Raw genomic sequence first — 23,209 nt, forward strand, 5'->3', positions numbered from 1 at the left:
CCCAGACCCTCCAGGGTGGGGGGGTGGGAGCAGGTGCTCAGGCTGCATAGGGCACCATAATAGGTAGGGACAGCCCTGGCTGTAGACTTCTATTCCACTCAGGTGCACATGCAAGGAGGGCACCAAAGCCAGAGAACTTTGCCTAGCAGTACCCGTGGGGGTGGCACTTGTACCCTCAGCCCCTCCCATGACTATATAAGGGTGGCATTTCCTCAATGCCCCCACCTTTGCACTGAATGTCAACAGTAGAGACTCTGATGCAAAGGAAACAGGGTGGTCATGGAATGCTTGTATGCCCCCACATATCAAAAAAAGAACAGTTACAATACAGGTAGGTAACTGTTTTTAATTCGAGTGGTTGCAGATGTGTATTCTACTCAGGTGACTCACAAACTACTTGTAGGAGATGGGATCAGAGTGTACTTATATAATGACTGCAGAACTGTCTTCCCAAAGTTTGCATCTTACCTGGATGCAGCAGCAACAGCCTAATGCTTGGTAAACACATGTACAAAGAACCATATAGCAAATGTCCAAAACTGAAACACATTTAAGAAATGCCACTCAGTTCATTTGAGTCCTTGTTGAATGACCCTGCACAATTTGCAGAGGTATGGCCTGAGCTTCTCTGTGTACTGTATTAATGCAGGAGATCATCCACTTGGAAACTGACTATGCTGACACTGGCTCACCCTTCATCCTACCTGCAAAAGAAACAAACAGCTGAGGTGATGATCGAAAAGGCGTAATCCTTTCCAGATTAAAGGCCAGACATCCTCTCACATCCAAGGTATGAAGCCACTGGTCATCAGAATTGGAATGTGGCTTGGGAAAGAATATGGCTAAGTAAATAACTTGGTTGAGGTGAAATTGTGAAATGACATTTGATAAAAATCTCAGATGTTGTCTCAAGTATACTTTATCCTTGAAGAACTGTGTGTACGGAGGCACTGCCATAATGGCCTGCATTTCACCTGCATTTCACTGACTCTTTGTGTGGAAGTTATTGCAACAACAAAGGCAGTCTTCTGGGAAAGGAGGGACAATGCTAATGGCTCAAACAGAAGACCCACGAGGGTAGCCAACACAGTATTAAGATCCCACAATGGAATCATTTATTTCATCAATGAGAACAGGCGGACAATATCCTTCAGAAATCTTCCTAATGCAGGATTTGAGAAAACTGACTTTCCCTGAATAGAAGGATGGAAAGCCGTGATTACTTCCAAGTGAATCCTTAATGAGCTAAGAGCTGCCCCAAAGACTTCAAATGTAGCAGGTAGTCTACAATGTCTGAATAAGTGATGACCTGGATTAGATTCCCTTTGATCTTGCTGAAGTCAGAAAACACTTCTGTTTGGCCAAAGGAGTGGACCTAGTAGACAGTTTTCTACAGTTAAGTAGAATTTCCTCAACTGCTCATCTTGCCAGGCACCAACAATCCCGAGAGCTGTAGACTGCTCAGCGCCGGATGCACAACTTGACTATGGTGTTGAGTCAGTAGGTTGGACAGAGGAGGAAGGGATACAGGAGGTTGCACTGACAGATTGAGGAGATTGGAGAACGAGTGCTGTCTTGGCCAAGCCAGTGCAATGAGAATTGGTTTGGCCTGGTCCAGCTTTAGCTTGAGGACCGACCTGAGATACGAGGGGAATAGAAGAGAATGTTGCTGCCCATAATGGCATCTTTTAACTGCTGGGGTATAAATTCCTAAGGACTGTAATGCAATCCTAGAATCTTTAAATAAGTGTAATGTCTCATCTGTCCATCAATTGGTAAGTTTTCTATAGTTTGCTGTATATCAGAAGCAATATCAGAATTTTGCAGCCAAGATGCCTGGCTCATGGTTATAGCAGAGGCCATGGGCCTGGCTGAGATGATTGCTACATCAGATTCTGACTGCCGTGAAGTCTTTGCCACTAGATGGCCCTTCATCAGGAAAGCTTTAAACTCCTCCCTAGCATCCTCCAGCAGCTTCTCTGTAAATCTGGATAATGAATTTAAATTAAAAAAAATCATATTTAGACAAAAGTGTCTGGTGATTAGCGATACACATCTGTCAGGATGAGGTGGAATAAACTTTTCTGCCTATTAAATCCAATTTCTTGGTCTCTTTATCCTTTGGGGTAGATTTATATCTGCCCTGATGCATCCTCTCATTTGCAGCAGTTACACAAATGAATTGGGAGTGGGGTGTGAGAAGAAACACTTGAATCATGCATGGGAACATAGTAATGCTTGTCAGTACATTTTGGTGTAGGAGGTACTGATGCTGCATGTTTCATAGGGACTTTCCTTGTTCCAAGAGGGCTACTCTTCCCGGAACTCAGGGTTGCAGAATGCTCAGCAGTTTATGGGCATTCTCATGGACAAACTCAGCTTGGATACCCAAAGCCGTAGACATCATTCTTAGACATTCCTGATAAACCTTAAAGTCCTCTGGAATTGGAGAGGATGAGTCCAGGACCAAGGAATTATCAGGTGAAGAGCATGATGGATGAAGGAACAAGAAACCCCTCCTGAGGTAATGGTTGTTCCTCCTGTTGTATTGGAATTTCTGCCACTGTCACATCAGCCTGTGCCCCTATCCAGATGGGGCTGGAAGTGAAACAACTGGATGGCTCAATGACCTTAGTCTAGAGTGAGTTGTTGACCTGGACTTCAAAGAAAATAGGGCACCCCATGGATTCCAAGAAGGCTAATCTGGAAAAGAGTACAGCAGCAGAATCCAACAAGTAGCCATATCCCCAGAACAACCATGGTACAGAAGACAATCCTTCAAAAGAGGATCTAGAGAATTTGTGAGACTGTGCTCTGGAAGGATAAAGAGAAGAGGCTGATTCTGATCTCGAGAATGAGGCTCCTTCTGAATAGCCTGCTGATAATGCTGGAGCTATCCCTGCTGTGGCTACTAAATGCCCTGATCTGTCAGCAGTCCAGCGCTGCATTGGAGTTTCGGCTGGTACTAAAGGTTGAACCATCACTGATAGGGTACTTGAATCAGAACAACATTTGGTGGTGGGAAAACCATCAGCATCAAGGTCACCGTCAGTGCCAAGGAGGAAATTGGTGCTTGATTGGAGCTAGCCCCACAGACACTGAGTGGGTTAAAGTGCTGCGTATTGATAAAGGCATCAGTACTGTAGACAGAAGTGATGGCATGGAAGATGGGACCAAGCTCTCCTGTCTGGTAGATCCCTGTGAAGTGATGGACACAGAGTGCCAGCACCAATGGAAGTAGCACTCCATAAGAAGACTCCGGGACTGAAAGGCAGAGTAAATCAGCTGTTGCCTACTAAGCAAGCTAAAGTCAAGGCCCTTGGAACTGAGATGGACATTGGTACTGGAATCAGCCGTTCAGCAGGTGGTGCCAGATTTGATGGTACAGTGCCGGTCTGATTTGGCATTGGCACCAGATAACAGGTATATGACACTGCTCTATCTACAAGAAGAAGTAGGGTGACAACCCCTATTGTGTCTAGAAGGGGAAACCGTCTCTCTGAGCTCTGGAATGGCTTAGATTAATTTTATGCATCTTTTTCCTTGGGGGACCAGAGGAAAGGAACCAGTCCATTCTTCTCCAAGGAGAAGAGTCTACCTCAGATGGCCTCTCAGGAGTCCATACTGCCTCTAAAGACTGACAGACCTGACAATCTACAGAGGTCCCCAAGCCAAGTCCAGCCTCACAGCCTGCACCATGAGATTCTGTTTTAAGTGCAACTCTCAGACCACCTGGGTTCTCCTTTTAAAGGAGCGGCAAATAGAGCACCTCTTCTTAATGTGCCCCTGTCCTAGGCACAACAAACAGCACATATGGGGGATATTAGGAATATACACCCCCCATATAACACTAACACAGACTAAAGCTAACTAACTACTAATTATAGGGTACTACTAACTACAAATAATTCTGATATAGTTGAAAAACCATGAGGAAAAAAAACACATGGGAAGCACTGACTCTAGCTGCACGTGGCAAGAAGGAACTGAGGAGGATCAGGGTGCCACTGCCCATATATAGCCATGGGAAGGGCTGAGGGCACAAACACTACCCCTCTGGATACTGCTAAGCAAAATTGTCTGGTTTTGGTGCACTGGGTGTACGCTCACCTGAGTGGAATAGAAGTATGCAACCACTCGCAGAAGAACACATCTTTACATTTCCCATAACTCCTTTTGTATCATATTAGGCCTGAATCTTATTTACACTAATAATTTCTATAAAGGTGCTTTAAAATAGAAATAAATTATATTTACAACCACTTTACACTGATACAGCAGTGTAAATGAGAATCAGGCCCACAATGTCTGGTTGGTAAACTTGCCAAATTATTTTGCATAAATAAGGTATAAAACACATCACTTATCTGCATAAATAATTATAACATGAAATATATACATTTACAATTTTTTTCCATTAACTGTGTTCTACATCTCTATAGCTAAAGTTAAGAATGAGAACTCAAATTATCGTTTAGATCATGTAGTTGTAAAGAAGAATCAATATCTGGAATCTCTTCAAAGTATGGATTACAATAACTAACTACTATTCCATAATCCCAATGTTTACATACCAGCAAGCTGATAAAAATATCAGCCAGCTCAACCACACAATTATTCCTTTCCAATAATTTTTCATATCCACATTCAAAACAGTCATCCAAATATATATCAAATGCAGTAATGAGAGACAACATGTGTCTTTACAAATGGACAGAGGAAAGGGTTTTTTTGCACAAATTTATAACATTATCACCATTCACTGGTTTGTATAATAATAGCTGTGAGAAGCTCAAATGGTTTTGAGTTTCATTACAAACCCCAGACTCAAGACAGATTTGCTAATCTTGTTTGCCAATGCTTTGGACAAACCCGGCCATTTTATGGTTTTGGGTAGTTTTCCCTGAGTTTAATTTTATGGCTGTAGGTTCAATCAAACCAAAAAATTCAAAAGGAAATTCAAGGAGGTAAAACACATGAATCAAAACAAAAACAAAAAGTTTCCACACACTCCACATGAATGAAAACTGCTGAGATTCACAAAGCTCCAGACACAGCTCAATACCTCTTTTCTCCCTCTCACACAGTCACCAGTTTTTTGTTAAGAGCATGGCTTGCCTTGAGTGCTGGGGTGTTCAGATCAACTCATTTTTTATAGCATAGATGCAATATTTTGAGGAGTTAAAACCCACCACACAATGTAAAAAAACAGAACAAAACATGATCTTTGCAAGCAGAAGTATGAAAAAAAGTAATTTAATTTTTGATTGATATTGTTTAACATAGCAGCCAGAGTTTTCAAAAGAGCATAAAGAAGTTAGGTGGCTAGCCCCTATTGAATTTCAGTGAGATCTGGATGCCTAACTCCTTTAGGTTTATTTGACAATCTCAGCCTGTCATTTTATTATTGGCTGTACCATGTCTGTCTGTCTACCTATCATTTCAGTACAAACTGAAGGATATAGCAATAGAATCCCCAAAAGGACTCTGCTAGCTACTGCTCGGTTTAGTTGCCTTGCTTAGTGGGTGTTCTTCTGTGTTTGTTTATTCTTCCCTCTCCTTTAATTCAGACCATAATTGTCCTTTGACCCTATGACTAATTTGGCATGAGTCTGTGTTCTAACTGGAAATGTGCAGATTATTTTTACCTCATTAAAGTGATTTGAAGTATGATCAGCCTTTTAAAGCTCAGTTTTCAAATCCTGAGAACAGCAAAATGAAGGTGTCCTTTTTCTCTTTGGGGCCTCATTTGGGTGTAAGATTATCATGAACTATTCCATCTTTTAAAATTAATAAGCAGACAAAAATAAACGGTGGCAAGCCACAGATAATTCCATACGTAAGTCTCTGCCCACATATTTAACCCAATGCTGTGAAGAACGGAGGTGGAGTACTCAGTTGCCATAAGGAGATGATTGACACTATGAATAAAGTGTTATGGTTCTAAAAGATTATCTAACTCTTTAGAGCAACTACAGATCTCATGGCAATAGGATACCATGATATTCTTAAATAAAATACCCCTATATAAATAAAGTAGTTAATAATATCTACAGATGCAATATTTTAATTAATGTCAATGATACACTGCTATCAGTGTTGCTGTGCCTAAAGAAAAAGAAAATAGAAAACACACACGACATTAAAAACAGAAGTAGTTGATCCAAGACCACATTTTGTTCACTGCTGCTGGGCATACATGCTGTGCTTTTACATTTATACAGAGCAATGAGACTTCACTGCATCACTGGAAATTTCTCTGCAAAAGACAGCATAGCGCAGACGTGGGCAAACTACGACCTGCGGCACTGTCCTGCCTGGCCCCTGAGCTCCCAGCCGGGGAGCCTAGTCCCCGGCCCCTCCCCTGCTGTCCTCCCTCCCCCACAGCCAGGCCGCCACGCGGGCGGCGCTCTGGCCCGCTGCTCCCGCTGGGCAGAGTGGGGAGCGCAGCTGGCTCTGGCCGGGTGTCGTGGCTGCGAGCTCCTGCTGCTGGTAAGGGGGCTGGGAGTGAGGGGGTTGGGTAAGGGAGCGGAGGTTCTGGGGGGCAGTCAGGAAGGAGGGGGTGGTTGGATGGGGTGGAGGTTCTGGGGAGTGGTGGTCTATGATACATGGGTGAGCCTGATGCAGGGGAAGGAACCTCTGGTATGTATGCAGTTTGCTTTGATATTGCAGGGAGACGTGTTCATTTACTCTTTTTTTAATCATGCTAGAAGAGATGGTGAAATAACCAGCAGAGGTAGAATTGCTATCTGCTTCTTATTCCCCTGTACAGTTAGTCAGAGGGTGTCCTGCAGAACAGTTTGCTTATGTGCACCGGGATGTCCTGTGAATCCTCCATAGAGATCTCAAGGAAACTTTCCTGCAGGTAGTATGCAATCCTCTGGCAGAGGTTTCTGGGGAGGGCTGCCTTGTTTCTTCTGCTGTGGCAGGAGTCAGTACACTTTCCCACCCCACTCAGCAATTACTTCAGTGGGAACCATTGCAGCACACAGGGTACAGCATATGGCCCTGGTCTGCAGATGGAAGTGTCCAGAAGCTGTTCCCTTTCAGCTTCCATTACCCTCAGGAGTGAGATGATAGCTAAAGTCACCACTGCCTGTGGAAAATGGTGCCAGTATTCAGTTCAATTGCCCTATCTGTACATACTCATGCCCATGAGCTACCTCCCCCTCTTATAGCCCTCCCCAGCACCAGCGGGAGTGCCAGGCTGCACGCCGCTGCATGCCCCCCAGCACCAGCGGGGTCCTGGGCTACCTCCCCCAGCTTCTGTGCCCCGCCCCCCAAGTTTTAGTTAGGGGTATATAGTAAAAGTCATGGACAGATCATGGGCTGTGAATTTTTGTTTACAGCCCATGACCTGTCCATGCCTTTTACTAAAAATACCCATGACTAAAACGTAACCTTATTCATGAGCCATGGGAGCCAGGGGTAGGCTGGGTCTCCCATGATCACTATTGGCATTTCAACATCCCCAATGGTAACCCTTTGGTCTGAGAAAAGTCCCTGCTTGCAGCTTTCCGAACAGTCCTGTGTTCTTAAAGATGCGCGTGTCATGCTCCTTTCCCTGACCAACCAACATTGATGTTGGTAACATGTCCCCAGTGATCCATCAGTGCTTGCAATACCATAGAAAAGTAGCCCTTTCTGTTGCTGTACTCTGTGGCAAGGTGGTCTGGTGCCAAAATAGGGATGTGTGTGCCATCTATCACCCCACCGCAGTTTGGGAAACAAATTGCTGCAAAACCATCCACTATGTCCTGCACATTGCCCAAAGTCACAGTCCTTCATTGCAGGACACGATTAATGGCCCTGCACACTTGCATCATAGCAACCCCCATGGCGGATTTTCCAACTCTAAATTGATTGCCGACTGATTGGTAGCAATCTAGTGTTGCAAGCTTCCACGCAGTGATCGCCACTGGCTTCTCCACTGTCAGTGCTGCTCTCATTTTGGTCTCACTGTGCTGGAGTAAGCGCCACACACACATCCAAGAACGTGGCCTTGAGCATCTGAAAGTTCTGCAGCCACTGCTTGTCATCCCAAACCTGCACAACGATGCAATCCCACCAGTCAGTGCTTGTTTCTCGGGCCCAGAACTGGTGCTTGCACCATTGCAACTGCTCCGTGAATGCCAACAACAACCTTGAATTGTTTCTTTCTAGGTCTCAGCAGCAAGCCAGCCTCCAAGAAATCGTCATGTTACCTGCAGCAAATCTGATAGCTCTCCAAATACTGCAGGATCAGGCGCCCCATGCTCGCAATGCTCATCAGAATAGTGCAGAGGTGTGTAGGATCCATGCTTCTCACACAGATGACAGATGCGTGGGTTTGCGGGGCTTTTGAAAAGAGGTGTGAAGCATTATGGGATGCAGATAACTGTATCATGGGATGTTGAAATGTTCCCAGTCACCCCTGCGCGACTCATTTGCCCCCATGAGGCATTGCAAACACTTCCCAAAACAGCTTGCACCAGATGGTGGCAAGTTGCTACCCACAGTGCACTGCTCTCTACATCAATGCAAGCACTGGTAGTGAGGACATGCACCACTGACGCAAGAAGCATCGTGTGGACTCACAAAAGCGATTTAATTACTCCAGTGGCTGTATGTCGACGTAACATAATGTCGACTTAATTTTGTAGTGTAGACTTGCCCTAAGTGTTTGCTTTTAGATCTATTTAGTGCTGTCATGCAGATAAACCTCCTGCAAGGTGTACATAAATCAGCCTGGATGCTGTACATTAGCAACTTTCTACTGCAAATTACGGGATAGGGAGGGATGGGAAAGGAAGGTCCATACTTCTTCAATATAATCTGAGAGCCAAATCTAGTTGTTTTAAAAATATTTTTATTGGATACTTTTTTCCTTTGTGCATTTTGTAGTCAAACTGGTTTGGATGGGTCTAATAATAAAGATGTTGCTACTGTTATTATAGTTAAGTCAAATAAAAGCAGGTGAGCAGCTTTGGCCTAATAAAGAGTCAGCTGAATAAAGAAAACCGCTGACAAGCTGTAGTCTTGTTTTAATTTGAATTCTCATGAGTTCACATCACATTTTAATTGTACACAACAATAAATAAGACTCTGTCACTAATAGCTTCTCATAAAACAGGCTAATGCTAATTATCATTCTATTTTCAACCACATGCCTTTAGTGAAAAGATTAACGACAGAAAAATAAAATGAAAATAATGAGCTTTGCAAGCCACCTGGGTGGCAGAAAAGCTTATGATTTTCCTTATTTGATTTTACTAGTTTTATGTGAAAGATGTTATCATTACCTTATACGACACTTTAAAAACCCTAGCTTTAATTTCATTAATGTGTAAATTTCATAAGAATATGTTTCTCTTCCCCCAGATTTCTTTTCAGGATTGTTGTATAAGTGGTATTGAAAGGCAAAATGTGCCTATCTTGGTCACTGTCCCTCAATCTGAAAGTTAGCCTTTCTTGCTCCTGGAAATACACAGATATTTACAATGAGCATTTCCCATCCCCCACCCCCCATTCTGATCACTGTTCAATGGCTGATGTTAAGAAAAACTTATTTGTCCTGAAATTATTCATAGTGGTCTGTCAAAGTAATTCTAGCCTTGGCATATGATAAGGCGCTAGACCTAAAAGAGTGAGTGGATTAAAAAAGAAGACCTTGAGATATTAAAATGTCAGGTCCTCACGCACAAACTCTTCCTTTTCACATTCTACTCTTCCACGTCAGACTATTCCTCTTCTTCTTCTTTCTACTGCAATGGTGCCCAAAGGCTTCACTAAGGATCTGGGCCCACTGTGCTAGGGACTGTACTAACACAAGGTTAGAGACTGTCCCTGCCCCAAAAAGCTTACAGTAGTACAGCTGCTCCAAATCCCTTGGACTCTTTTCCTCTCATATCAGATAGGCTCTTCTTTCCTTTACACCAGTGGTTCTCAAACTGTGCATTGGGACCCCAAAGTGGGTCACAACCCCATATTAATGGAGTCACCAGGGCTGATTTAGACTTGCTGTGCCCAGGGCCGAAGCCTGAGCCCCACCACCTGGGCTGAAGTAGAAGCCTGAGGGCTTCAGCCCTGGGCAGCGGGGCTCAGGTTACAGGCCCCCTACCTGGGGCTGAAGACCTTGGGCTTTGGCCCCCCTGCCCTGGGTGGAAGGGCTCAGGCAGGCTCAGGCTTCGGTCCCCACTCCTGGGGTCATATAGTAATTTTTGTTGTCAGAAGAGGGCCGCGGTGCAATGAAGTCTGAGAACCCCTGCTTTATACCTTTCAACTGCACAGTTTCCAGCCTTCTCTGTCTCTCACTAACTCTTTCCTGATCTCCACAATTTATATCCTGTACCACCTGGCCCTGCTCCTAAATTCCCCATCTCTCACAGTGATTACATTTTGATTCTATTTTCTTATCCAAATGAATCTAACAATTTTATTAATTTGAAATTTCCTTAAATGCTCTAAAATGAACACTATGCAGAAATTAATTAAAACAACTTTTTTATAATTGACCTTTGGTTGCCATTATTTTCCAGTGGAGATGGGCAAACTTGTTTTGACTCATTTCAAAGCCAGTAGAAGATTGTGGGTCAAAAGTTAAACTAGAGCAGTGGTCCCCAACTTTTTCGTCTGGCAGGCGCCAGACGAAGGACCGTGGCGGCGGTCGACTATCCGCCGAAATGCCGCTGAAATTTGGCGGCATTTTGGCGGTGACGCCTCTGGATGACATCACTTGTCGGCGGCAAGCAACGTCATCCAGAGGTGTCGCCGCCAAAATGCCGCTGAATTTTGGCGGCATTTCGGCGGATGCTTGACTGCCGGCCAGGACGTGGGCGCATTTAGATTCCCCCGTGGGTGCCATGGCGCCCGCAGGCACCACGTTGGGGACCCCTGGACTAGAGCATCATTGGGTTCATGTTTAAGGCTGCGAGTTTGTCACGGAGGTCACAAAAGTCACGGAGTCCGTGACTTCTGCAGCAGCTGGTGCTGGCTCAGGGGCTGCCTGGCTTGGGCAGCCCCTGGACCAGCAGAAGCAGTTTGGGTGTGTGGGTGGGGGCTTACGGCTAGGGGAAGGGGGCTGGGAGGTGTAGGGGGGCACTTACCTTGGGGTGAGGGCTCCCCCACTCCCACTGTCATGGCCCCCCTGCAGCTCCTAGGCGGCAGAGGGGCAGGAGAGTCTCCGCACTACATGCAGCCAGCACTTGTGGCAGGAGCAGTGGAGCCTCTGCCCTTGTCCCTTGCCTGCCTCCACCGCCTAGGAGCTGTAGGGACGTGGAACGGGGTAAGAAGCCTCCAGTATCAGCATGCCATAGCCCAATCCGCTTCCCCCAGTACCAGTGCGTCGCGGCCCGGTCCCTCTTCCCCCAGTACCAGCGGGAGTCTGGGGCCACCTCCCCCAGCTCCTGCGGTGCCCACGGACTGCTCCCCACAGAGCACCCGCGGCCCCAGCCCAAGTTTGAGGCAGGGCGGGTATTTTTAGTACAAGTCACGGACAGGTCACGGGCCCATGAATTTTTGTTTACGGCCCGTGACCTGTCCAAGACTTTTACTAAAAATACCTGAGACTAAAATGTAGCCTTAACCATGTTCCATTTAAAAGAGACTGTGGAAAAAGGAATGGGATGAGAGCAGAAAGAAAAACTCTAATGAAAAAAACAGGCAGAATACAGATTTAATACTTTTGCCATCCTAGTTTTTTGGAGGGACTGGTGGGCTTCTTTGTAGCTTATCCCCACAGCACAGCCTTCCGTAACATTTTTTTTAAAGTACCAAACTCTTAAATTACAGAGGAAAAAAAGTTTGTGAACTTGAATAAGTTTTGCAAATCCCTAATATTATTTGAGAAGTTTTCAAAATGTCCCATCTCCAATTGCTTCACCTATTGCTGTTTTTCAACCTCAAGTAACAGAAATATATAAATTTTTGCCCAATATTTTTAGAAGTGACTAGTGCTTTTGGGTGCAGATATTTAAAAAACTGCAGATATTTAAAAAAGGCTTAATTTTCAGTTTTTTGTTTGTTTGTTTTTTAATTTGGCTACTTTAAGGTTTCTCGGAATAGACACCCATAATAGAGGTACCCAAAATCACTAGTCACTTTAAAAAAAATTAGCCATTGTGTATATCGGGGTGGCCAACCTGAGCCTCAGAAGGAGCCAGAATTTACCAATGTACACTGCCAAAGAGCCACAGTAATACGTTAGCAGCCCCCCATCAGGTCCTCATGCCCCGCTCCCAGCGCCTCCTGCCCACCAGCAGCCTTGCTGATCAGCGCCTCTCCCTCCCTCCCCACACCTCCCGATCAGCTGTTTCCCCCTGAGCCTCTTGCATGCCAGTAGAGAGGGAGGAGCGAGGGCACGGCAGGCTGAGGGGAGGGGTGTGAAGGGGTAGGGCCTATGGCAGAGACAGGGGTTGAGCAGTGAGCACCCCCCCAGCACATTGGAAAGTTGGCGCCTGTAACTCCTGGAGTTGGTGCCTATACAAGGAGCCGCATATTAACTTCTGAAGAGCCGTATGTGGCTCCGGAGCCACAGGTTGGCTGCCCTGGTGTATATGAAAATGCTAAAATAAGGAAAGCTCTACTTATGTTTAATGACATAATTAAAAATTGATTACAGAAAAGTATATAACCCTACACACATGTACACATACAAGAACATAATATTATGCAAATTTAATTATGTACTCTTGAGATTGTAAATAGTTATGCAAAATTAAAGTACCAAGCCTGGGAGAAGGAGAAGAGGATCCTGTTGAAACTTGCAGTGGTTAAAATGCAACACGAGAGAAGGTATTTTAGTATTCCAGATGCTGCAACTCTAGATTCCAACAGCAATTTCCACAAAGCTTTCAGTTTCATTTTAAAAATATTTAAGTGTGGGAAGATGTCAGGAGCGGCTGGGGCAGGGGTTGAGAGGAGAATCAGAAAGTTGGATGACAGATTAAGAAATGTAAAACAAAAGACCTGGGTTAGGAAGGGAGGAAAAGAGAAGAAACCTGATAAACAGAATGGGTAAGGAGGGAGGACATGATGTACACTAGGAGATATAAAAATAATTCATTATTAAATAACATCACCCCCAAAATATAAAAAACCCTCCCCCCCATAATTCCATTTTTGGATTCTGATGACATATAAACTACATGAGCATCTCTCTATGATGTCTCCAGAATCTCTCAATGGAATTTCAGGCCTTACATGCAGACTTAAATATGTCAGTGATGGTCATAATTAGTCTTTAAGTAATAATATTTTCTCCCAGAAGTAAAAAAAAAAATATCACAACATCAGTAGTGTCAAGACCACACAAAACTTATTGATAAATGTGACACAGACTAATTTTGGCCAGCTTGCAGTTATGGACTATGGAATTAAATTTTGCATGCCATTTCATGAATATATCCTCATTCATACTGCAAATACATAAATGTTACCATTTAAAGGTTTACAGTGATAAATGAGAATTCAAAACATTTGTTTATCAACAAAAATCCTATTCATGTTTCATGGAAACTTATTATTTATCATATATACATATATATATACATATATATATATATATATATATCTTTATATATATATATAATATATATATATATGAATTTTTAACATGTTTAGGAAATATTTGTACTTTGAAGAAAAGTAAATTCTTTGCTACACTATTCATTTTTGCCCATATGATTTTCGATACATGTTTTTAATATGCTGTTGGTGCTGGTGTCCTCCATGAAATCTTGCTGTTATAGCTTTGGAGCCCCCTACTGGGAACATACACTATACTTTGGAGCATTGGAAACACAGTTGCCAACTTTCACACAGTAAATAAGCACCTCGACTATCACAATAAGCCAAAAATCAAGCTAATCCCATTTCAAACCAAGGCCAAAACAAGCCAATCCCTAAGAACCCCAACACTCTATGTGACTAGATCCCCCTGGTGTGCAATCTGGGACTGTGGTGGGCCCGCTGTGCACCCCTGACTCTCTCCCCCCTTGCCCCTGCTTGCCAGAGCCGATCAAAAAAAAAAAGAAACAAGCTACAACAAGCAACAAGCTACAAGCCAAAAACTAGCAACAAGCAACTCACAAGCCAATTAAGCCAAAACCAAGACCAATTTCTGTGATTTTTTTGCGGGTTTGGCATGTCTTATTGGAAAAGGTATCTTGTATAGATCCTTCATTGGAAGCACTATCCTGTTAAATAAAAACCCATGAAGGATGCATGAAATTTGTATGAAGAGAAGTTTATTTTACTTTGATTTTATTTCCTCATTCTTTCTGAATGGGACAATACCCAATTGCAGCGTACAAATCTTGCAGCTGTATTTGTAGCCCTGTTTAGCCTCTTGCATCCTGCCTCTATCCTACATATTCTATACCATATACGCTTGGCAAGCTTGTTCATAAATTCTTCATTACACTGGTATAAATCCAGTTCTATTCCAAACTGCTGTACAGTATTGCACACCGTGGATCAAACTTTGATCTCACTTATGTTGGTGTAATTCCAGAGTAACTCCACTGAACTAGACAGAAACATTGTGTATTTACACCAGCATAGATGAGGTCAGAATTTGATCCATAGTGTAGTATAGCAGTTTGGAACAGAATACAGACCCTTTTTTGGTGTTATACTTATGTATTATAATTGCCATTGCACAGCTAAAAACCCTGGTACTGCTGTTGAAAACATACCTTAAATAATTTGGACTGACTTTTTAATACTGGTAAATAACAATTTTGTTGATGCATATATAAGAAACTCTATTATACTTGATTGTCTTTTACATACACCTGGAGGGGGTACATTATTACTGATATTGAAAAGGTTAGGCAGTCAGCTCCTGAAAACAACAGGAGTTGGATGTCAACTTCACTGTTCTGAAAACGTACCCTGAAATGTCTAAAAAAGCAAACTGTATAATCAGTACTGAACTAGTATGCAAATTATGAGATATATTTGTATGATGCATCATGTGAACAAATCAACTAGACATTATATCCCAGAGAAAGCATCTGCTGTGTGAAATTTAGGACAGTAATTCACAGCCCACAGAAGAATGCATCACCACACAAATTACATTTGTTATAAATGTATAATGATGTTCACATAAAAACACTACATTTTAATTGTTTAAAGAAACAACAGCACTGGACACTTCTATAAATGTTTAACTAGCACAGCCTTCATAATTCAAAATGCGGAGGTTTCATCCCTGAAGATGTTGGACAGAAACACTGAACTTGAAAAAAAAGTCAATTACCATAGAAGTCTACTGAAAGCACAACCTTAATGCACATAAATGCTATTTTTAAACATAACCTCATTTCCAGAATACTAATATGAATAAAGGACTCTTTTGAGCTTGTGCACCACCATATTCTGAATACACAGGCACATGTATAAATGCCAGACACCGGTGTATCAAAATGGATCCCTTTTATGGGGAACTCCAGGAACATGTACTTAGTGCTGATGAATACTTAAGAATTCTGAATCCCATAATCATCAGATGCATGATGCATCCAAGGAAAAAAAACCAAAAAGTTCTATATTTCTTCATCCTATGAAATGTGCCATTCTACTGATATTTCTAAAATAATGTTGTTCTCCTATCATTCCAACACCGCCTACCTCCTTGAATCCCTATACTGGTTTCCTTTTACTGCATGAAACTTCAGGTTGTTCAATCTGCATATTTTTTACCTTGTCTTTAGCTCTAGTCTTTTTCTTCCTCATGTTCCTCTAACTCCCCAAACTCTTCCAACTACTCTCTCAGTTATAACATTTATCTCTTTCTCCTACTCTTGTGCCTACTATCATGCTTCATTGCTTGGTGCCAAGCACCCTACCTCCTCTCCTTCAAAATTCTCCTTAAGACTCTCCAGCCATGCTCCCTTCCCCTGTTTGCACTCCAGACATTAGGGCTGCTCTGTCAGTTCTGTGCCACCTGGGGATTCCCCCATATCAACTGGAAATGCAAGGTGTCTAGTTGGTTTGTGCCACCAGAATAAGAAGATGGCAAGTATTTGGCCCTATGTCTGTGTTTGTCAGGTGTTATGCAGAGGCAATGAATACTACTAGTACAGTGGCTCCCAAACTTTAACAACCTGTGAACCCCTTTCACTAAAATGTCAAGTCTCGTAAACCCCCTCCTAAAAATGAATATTTCTAAGGATTTTCTCCTTTACTTGACTATAAATTTGTTTTTATGGCATGCTTATTACACACTATTTATTAATTATTATTTATCATTACAGTATTTTTATTACTTTATGAAAACGGCAACAACTCTTCCAAGATCTCACTTTCGTAGCTTGTATCACTTTGAATAAGCCTGTTATAAGACAAGGCTCCTATGTTTCATCAAGGTGTATCAGATGTGAAACACCATGAAAGTACTCAAGAAGCCAACTCAAAGAGTTCCTCCTACACAAGCATTCAGGTCTTGAGCAGTCCAGGCAAACAATGCACTTTACAACAAAGCTTAAACTTGTTCTTCATAATAATTTTAAAAACAACACTAGCTGCTTATTTAATTTTAAAAACAGCAAAAAATATCCACCTCCCTTTCCATTTCTTGTAAGGAGTCTTGAAGTTTAAATCTCCTCAGTGTGATAGACATGCTTGGTTTGATCTGCTTAGCTCTTGGAAGTCCAGGGGCTCTGGGCTGCTGGCCTGTGTTGCCTGGGGTCCCTAGTGACAGCTCTGTCCGCCATTAGGGAATTTTTTCCTGAGAACCCCCTGTAACATTTTGTGAACCCCAGGGGTTCACGAACCGCAGTTTGAGATCCACTGTACTAGTAGAACCATCAGCCAAGGGAATAATGGAACAATGACAAGCAATAGGGACCGTAGCAACGTTGAAGGGGGAATAAGAAAAAGGCATTGTCTAGTGGAAGAGGTTCATTCACATGTGTCATCAAACCTTTTTCAAAGGTTAGGAATACAGAAATCTAGGTATTGCTCTACTGGATCAAACCTGAGATCTATCTAGTCCAACATTCTGTTTCTGACAGTGGCCAGTACCAGATGCTTCAGAGGAGAGTATGAGAAACCCATAGTAGGCAGATGTTGGATAATCTGGTCCTCCCCCGTCCCCCCACGCATTAGCTCTCATCCTGATTTCTAATAGTTAAGATTTTCACTTAGGTCATGAAGCATGGGATTTAATATCAAAATAATATTTTCTGTATTTTTATCCATTCTATTCTTCATGCCTCCTAGCATCTTGTTTGCTTTCTTGATCATAGGTGCACTTGGAGCAGAGATCTTCACTGAGCTGTCCGATTGATGCCGTACAATTGATGCCCACGTCCTCTTCCTTAATTGATATTTGTTTGAAGTAACTTCAACAGACTTTTAGTTCAACACCACACTATTATAATTATTACAATGTATATCGTACCAGGCACTTTACAAAAGTCAGAAAAAAGACATGGATCCTTCCTGAAAGAAGCAACAATGGCACTCAAATATGATACACAGGAGAATAGTTCACATGAAATAAGTTTGTTAGTGAGGGGATCAATGTAGAAAGAAAGAAGTGGGGTTTGTTGAGGGATGTGTAAACGTGATTTATAGAAAGTCACTTGGAAGGTGGTTTCTATGCTTTTGTTTCTCTCTTCAATGTATGCATCAAAAACTTTCACCTGGTTGATTTCTTCAAAGCTTCTGCAGTTTCTAGGAGTGGCCACACCAGATGAAGTGCAGCATACTCTGTTCTCTATGAAGGAAGCACTTGATTCTTTAACAAGCTAAAATAAATAAATTAGTCAGCAAACTGGTCATTGTGGTGAAATGTTTGGATCAAGTAAAACAGAAAATGCAGATTAAAATTACCAAGGAGGTCCCAGGCATAAAAACAGCTTTGGCAAAGAAGGATCTCAGGTCAGACCAAGGGTTGGAAGCCCTGGAAAACCTTACTTGGGTCAAACCTATCTGAATTTAAGGAATCCTGCAAATGTGAAATCAACCAAACTATCTGATTTAGTCATGCACAAAAGTCCACCTCAACTATGGTGAAAGAAGATGATCCTACATATCCATGGTTACTAGGTTATGTGATTTTATCACAAGTCTTGCAATATTTCATGTTTTTTGTAAAGCCCCAGCTCCTAGACCAAGCAAGTTACCTGAAAATATTTGCTTTCATTCAAAAGAAAAAGTAAGTTTCTAGCCCTCATGCTTGCAGAGTCAAGCTTGAAAATGTGACCCAAATGTATCTTAATGGCTCAAAAATCAAAAGGCAAAGAAAAATATTTTGTGATTTCTGGATGGTTGGGGGTTGACAATATTGCATATGGAGGCTTGGATGATCACATGATTGCTGGTCAGTATTGCCAACTCCAGCCATCCAGAAATCATGGCACTGACTTAAAAATACATATTTCTGTTGCTTGACAGGCAAAGTGAATAAGAGCTTTCGTAGTCAGGGAAAAAAGCCTGACAAGATGCATACAATAGAAAGAGGATTCTGGCAGCTGCCAAGAAAAAGGGATATTAAAATGGATGAACATGTTTTTGATATTTCAAGACCTAAGCCAGCCTACAAAAAGAAGGAAAAAGGAGCTGTTTGTAATTAATTATGCTTTTGTAAGAGAAGAAATACATTACATGTAGCATTCCTGTACCCGGAAAGACTTCAAATCAAGCAAAATGGAATGATTTCTGGGATCAGCCACAAACTTCTGGACAGTATAAGAAGTAACAAGGTAGGAAAAGATAAGGATTCTGAGGACTGTACTAATGACCAAGACTTGTCCTTAGGTATTTGTCCTGTTTAATCCCATGAGGAACAGGGCCGGCTCCAGACCCCAGCGCGCCAAGAGCGTGCTTGGGGCGGTGTGCCGCGGGAGGGCGGCAGGCGGCTCTGGTGGACCTCCCGCAGGCGTGCCTGCGGAGGGTCCGCTGGTCCCGCGCCTTCGGTGGAGCATCCGCAGGCGTGGCTGCGGGAGGTCCACCGGAGCCGTGGGACCAGCGGACCCTCCACAGGCACGTCTGCAGGAGGTCCACTGGAGCCGCGGGACCGGGGACCGCCAGAGCGCCCCCCGCGGCGTGCCGCCCTGCTTGGGGCGGCGCAATTCCTAGAGCCGCCCCTGGATAGGAAAAATAAATACTGGAAAAATACCCAGTGTAAGAATGCAACATTGGAGTGTCAAAATGAGGTAGGTTGTGCCTGAAGCTTCCAGCCAGCAGGAACAAATATATTATAACACTTCAAAGTGTGTCCACTTTTGCCCTGCTTGGAATAGGCCAATAGTGATCTCAGTTCAATTTCTTTGCTTACACGTGTCATAGATGAATTTACAAAAAAACAAACACACGCAAGGTTACCTCACCAAAAATGGTGGACAATTGTTTATGTTCTTCTTTGGCACAGACATGATATTTCAGTTTTGTTTAAAGACTAAGTGGTGAAAGCAAACAATAGGTTTTGTTTCACATGAAGGGTAACAGTTGATGGATATTTAGTATTCAGGGCTCTTCTTTGTAGTTAGGTAATGAAGAGAAAGGTAATAATATATGGAAAGAACATGCAGCATTATCTGTTGTGTTAAATAAATGAATAAAAAGTATGGGGACACAAGAACATACAGCTAAGAATAGTAGTAATATTATATTTTTTATAATCTATCATTCTAAACAGCATCAGTGAGATTGCAGGGGGTATAATTCAGTCTGAATTTGGCCCTAACCTTTTACATAAACTATACACACAGATCAACTACAAAGATGCGTCCACCTCTGCTGTGAAATAGTACCATATTTATCAGCGAACAGCAGCAGTATGCAACAGTTTAGGACAAGAAGCGAAAAACATCATATCCAGTGGAAATTGCAGGCTGAATTTAGGGACACAGAACGTAATTAGCCAAGTTGCCATTAATTTCACTTAATCTTACAAAGAGCACCAGTGACGGTTACAATCTCCATTTCACAATCTGAGATTGTGAATACCACATGACATAAGAATGAGGTCCATAAACAGTACTTTAGAAAAGTACTTTCAGAAACGCTGTGTTACACTTAGACCGGAGTGAATAATTTATACAAAAACAATTCATATTTGAAGAATTTTGCCTTCCTTGCAGAATTCTGAGAACAGTTTGGGATTTTATTCAATTAATTTATCAAAATTATAAATAAATAAAATAGGCAAAAATAAATAAGTGCTATGTTTTGCTTAGTTGTGAGTGGTCAAAAATCACAATTTTATTTGTTCCTTGATTGGAGGGCTCTTATGGGTGCAGTTGATAATACTCACAGTGCATTCAAGATAAACTTTCCATTATTTGATTAAGGGATCTTAAACTTCGTTTTCATTGAGAATTTGTGCTAGTAGAACACACATGTTCATGTAAACTGATGTGGAAGGGTGATAAATACAGCAGAAGCAAATTTGTTAAAAAATTCAAACAAATATTCTAGTATTCACTCAGTTCTTGGCACACTGAACATCAGAACAATGTATAGGGACTGTAGTGCAATAGGAAATTGAGCCCACTGAAATCTAAATTAGTATAAATTACACTACATTGCTTCTTACACTCAGCAACATTAGTTTTCTTATCAAATTAAAACAGTTTTCTTCACTGCTGAATTTGTCCCAATGCATTCCCTCTTGAGTGGAGAAAAAGGACAGCAGGTTTGTAAGAGATTCAGTATTGTTTGTTAACATTAGTTAGGAATATTATCTCTGCTTTTAAAACTAAATATTATGTCTGTTTTTTAAAATATCATCTTAAATTGTATTCCAACCACAACACATTCAGCATTCAGGGGACAATACTAAACTTACTTTGTAGACTCTAGATTAAAACCCAGCAGTGAAATGGAAAAACAATCTTTTACCACCCAAACACTCATGGAGTACAACCTTTAGAAAGTGATTATTTCCATTACATTTTCACCAGGGACTGGCGGAAGAGCAGTATATCATGTTATTACAGAGCCTGGAAATGTAATGGCTTAAGGTTGCTAAGCAACACCACACTGTTAAAGGCCTCTATGTCTGTGATTTCAAGAGATTCTCTCAACTTTCATTAAAACCTGTCCATAACTATTACACAAAAGGTCTGCCTGGAGTTTATAAACAGACTGAGCTTCTTGACACAATGATGAAAGGATAAAGAAAAGAAGTGGCATTAATACTTTTATTGTATTTGCTACACAATATTTTGGGTAATAAGTCCTGTTTCTGATATGCATAACACACCTTAGCATTGACTGGCTTTTCATTGTTGAAGAAAGCATGAGTAGTTTATATAAAATGAAAATGTTTTATCATACTGAAGAAAATTCTATTAGAGACTGCAGTCAATAAAATAAAGGCATTCTGTATGACTGACAAAGGACACAACAATGCAGGATGAAGATTGTTTGCTTGGTATCAGAAACATACATTCTCCACTTTAAGTTTAGCATAACAACAACTGGTTGATTTCGATCAAAGTAAGAACAAATATACGTCAGCAACCTACATCTTAACAAGCATCTTAACAACTTAACAAGCATCTCTTCTGATGAAATTTCTACTCAAAGCAATGGAAGAAAATGGGCCACCATAGTAATTTAATTTATGCATTTTAAAGGTCAATACAAAGAAAAAATATCACCAAGAATAATTCCTTTCCCCTAGTAGCTGAGGTTCTTTGAGAGTGATGCCAGTGCACAATCATACTAGTGAGATATGCCAACAGGTCCATTAAGTTTTACAAAACTTCTAGAAAAGTTGTGCCTGTTGGGAATTGCCCCAGCACTTCCTGGTGGCTCTAAATATTTGGAGCTGAGGTTACAAAGGTAGCACTGTCTAAAAATCAGAGGCACTATTGTAACTAATTGTTTTCTCTTCTTCCAGGTGTCCTGAGCATAGTAACTCTTGTGGGAGTCTAGTGACGAGTTTAACTCTCATTGAGGCAGAATGAGGAATTCTACTTAAGGATTGCAGAACTGACCTCGTAAAGCAAACATCAGTTTGATTTAGACTGTAAGCTTTCTGGTGTCAGAGCTGTCTTTTTGGTATTTGTGCACATAGCAGCTAACACAATGAGGACTGATCAAGGCCTACAGGAGCTACTACAATAATAATAAAAAATAAAAGCTAAGTCAAAAGAACAGTGCCGAGTAAATGTGTGTACAGAACTCCAGGTAGCAGTCCTGCACATTTCTGTAAGTGTGCAAAAGCATGCCACTGATGCTGTCTTAGCCCCAGCAGAGTAAACACTTAGATCATGAGGGGATCACCCTACCTAAAATTAACATCTTAATATAAGCCTAATCCACTCAAAGATACTTTGGCACTGACCCCCCAAAAGCTACCATAAATCTAGGTGGATTGCTAAATGTCCTACACAAACAAGAGCTGAAGTACCTTTTGTCTTCTATGGTGTGGAATCTAGTTTCTGATGGGTGAGAAAGAGGAGCTGGGAAGAACACCACAAAGAGATTCAAGTTCTGATTTAGGTAGAACTCAGACACCACTTTTAGCAGGAATTTAGGATTGGGATATAGAACAAATGTCTGTGGAATACAGTGAAAGGAGGATCAGCCATTAAAGCCTTCAGTTTATTCATTCTTCTCACTACAGCTTTTTTTGTTGACAAGCAGAATAAAGAGCATTCTCCCCCTAGGTTAAAGGGTGCAAACACTGCCTTTCTCACCACCAAGCTGAGAGCTCACATTGCTAAAGCTTCTCTAACCAATTAAAGATATTGTTCAGTTCTTTAAGGAATCCTGTGACGCTGGAATGACTTAAAACTGCAGCATTGGCCACTGGAAGATGGTAAACTGATAGCAGAGAGGTGTGCCCTGACTAAAGATAAGGAGAGGCCAAGAAATTTTGAGCAAAGCAAACAGTCCAAAATAAAAATTATTTGCTCCCATAGTGAAAACCTTTTCTACTTTTGGCGAGATGTTTCAATGTAGATGATTTCCTGGACTGTAGTATGGTATTCTGTACCTTTGCAGAGCGGGCTAAGTCAAAAGATTATCAGCATCCTGTAAAGCAGCAAGGTGAAATGATTTTGGAACTGGAATGCAAAACAAGACCACTTTCCCAAGGCAGAAAGTTCTGATGGCACTGGCAGATAATACAAAGGGCCTTAAGAAAGATCTTGGAGATCCAAATGTCAATATTGCCTATTCCAAGATGAAGCAACCAGAATGACAGTTGTGTAAGTAGCACTAGTGCAAAATCATACTGCATTTCCTTGTGGCAGACCAACAT

At 41.9% G+C, this 23,209-nt stretch overlaps 1 protein-coding gene across 5 annotated transcripts in view; it reads right to left on the minus strand.

The window, feature by feature from the left end:
* Nucleotides 1–23,209, minus strand: part of ULK4 (unc-51 like kinase 4) — a 425,848-nt gene that overhangs the window by 39,584 nt on the left and 363,055 nt on the right. Inside the window, exon 37 of one of the 5 annotated variants that reach the window (XM_039526401.1) lies at nucleotides 632–704. The exons of the other annotated variants lie outside the window; for them this stretch is intronic. Within the exon in view, the coding sequence (XP_039382335.1) occupies nucleotides 696–704 (9 nt within the window). The 3' untranslated portion in view covers nucleotides 632–695. Of the gene's footprint in view, nucleotides 1–631; nucleotides 705–23,209 lie in introns of those variants that run through there. 5 annotated transcript variants of the gene reach the window in all.

Source organism: Mauremys reevesii, linkage group 2 (assembly GCF_016161935.1).
Source record: "Mauremys reevesii isolate NIE-2019 linkage group 2, ASM1616193v1, whole genome shotgun sequence".
Lineage (NCBI taxonomy): Eukaryota > Metazoa > Chordata > Testudines > Geoemydidae > Mauremys > Mauremys reevesii.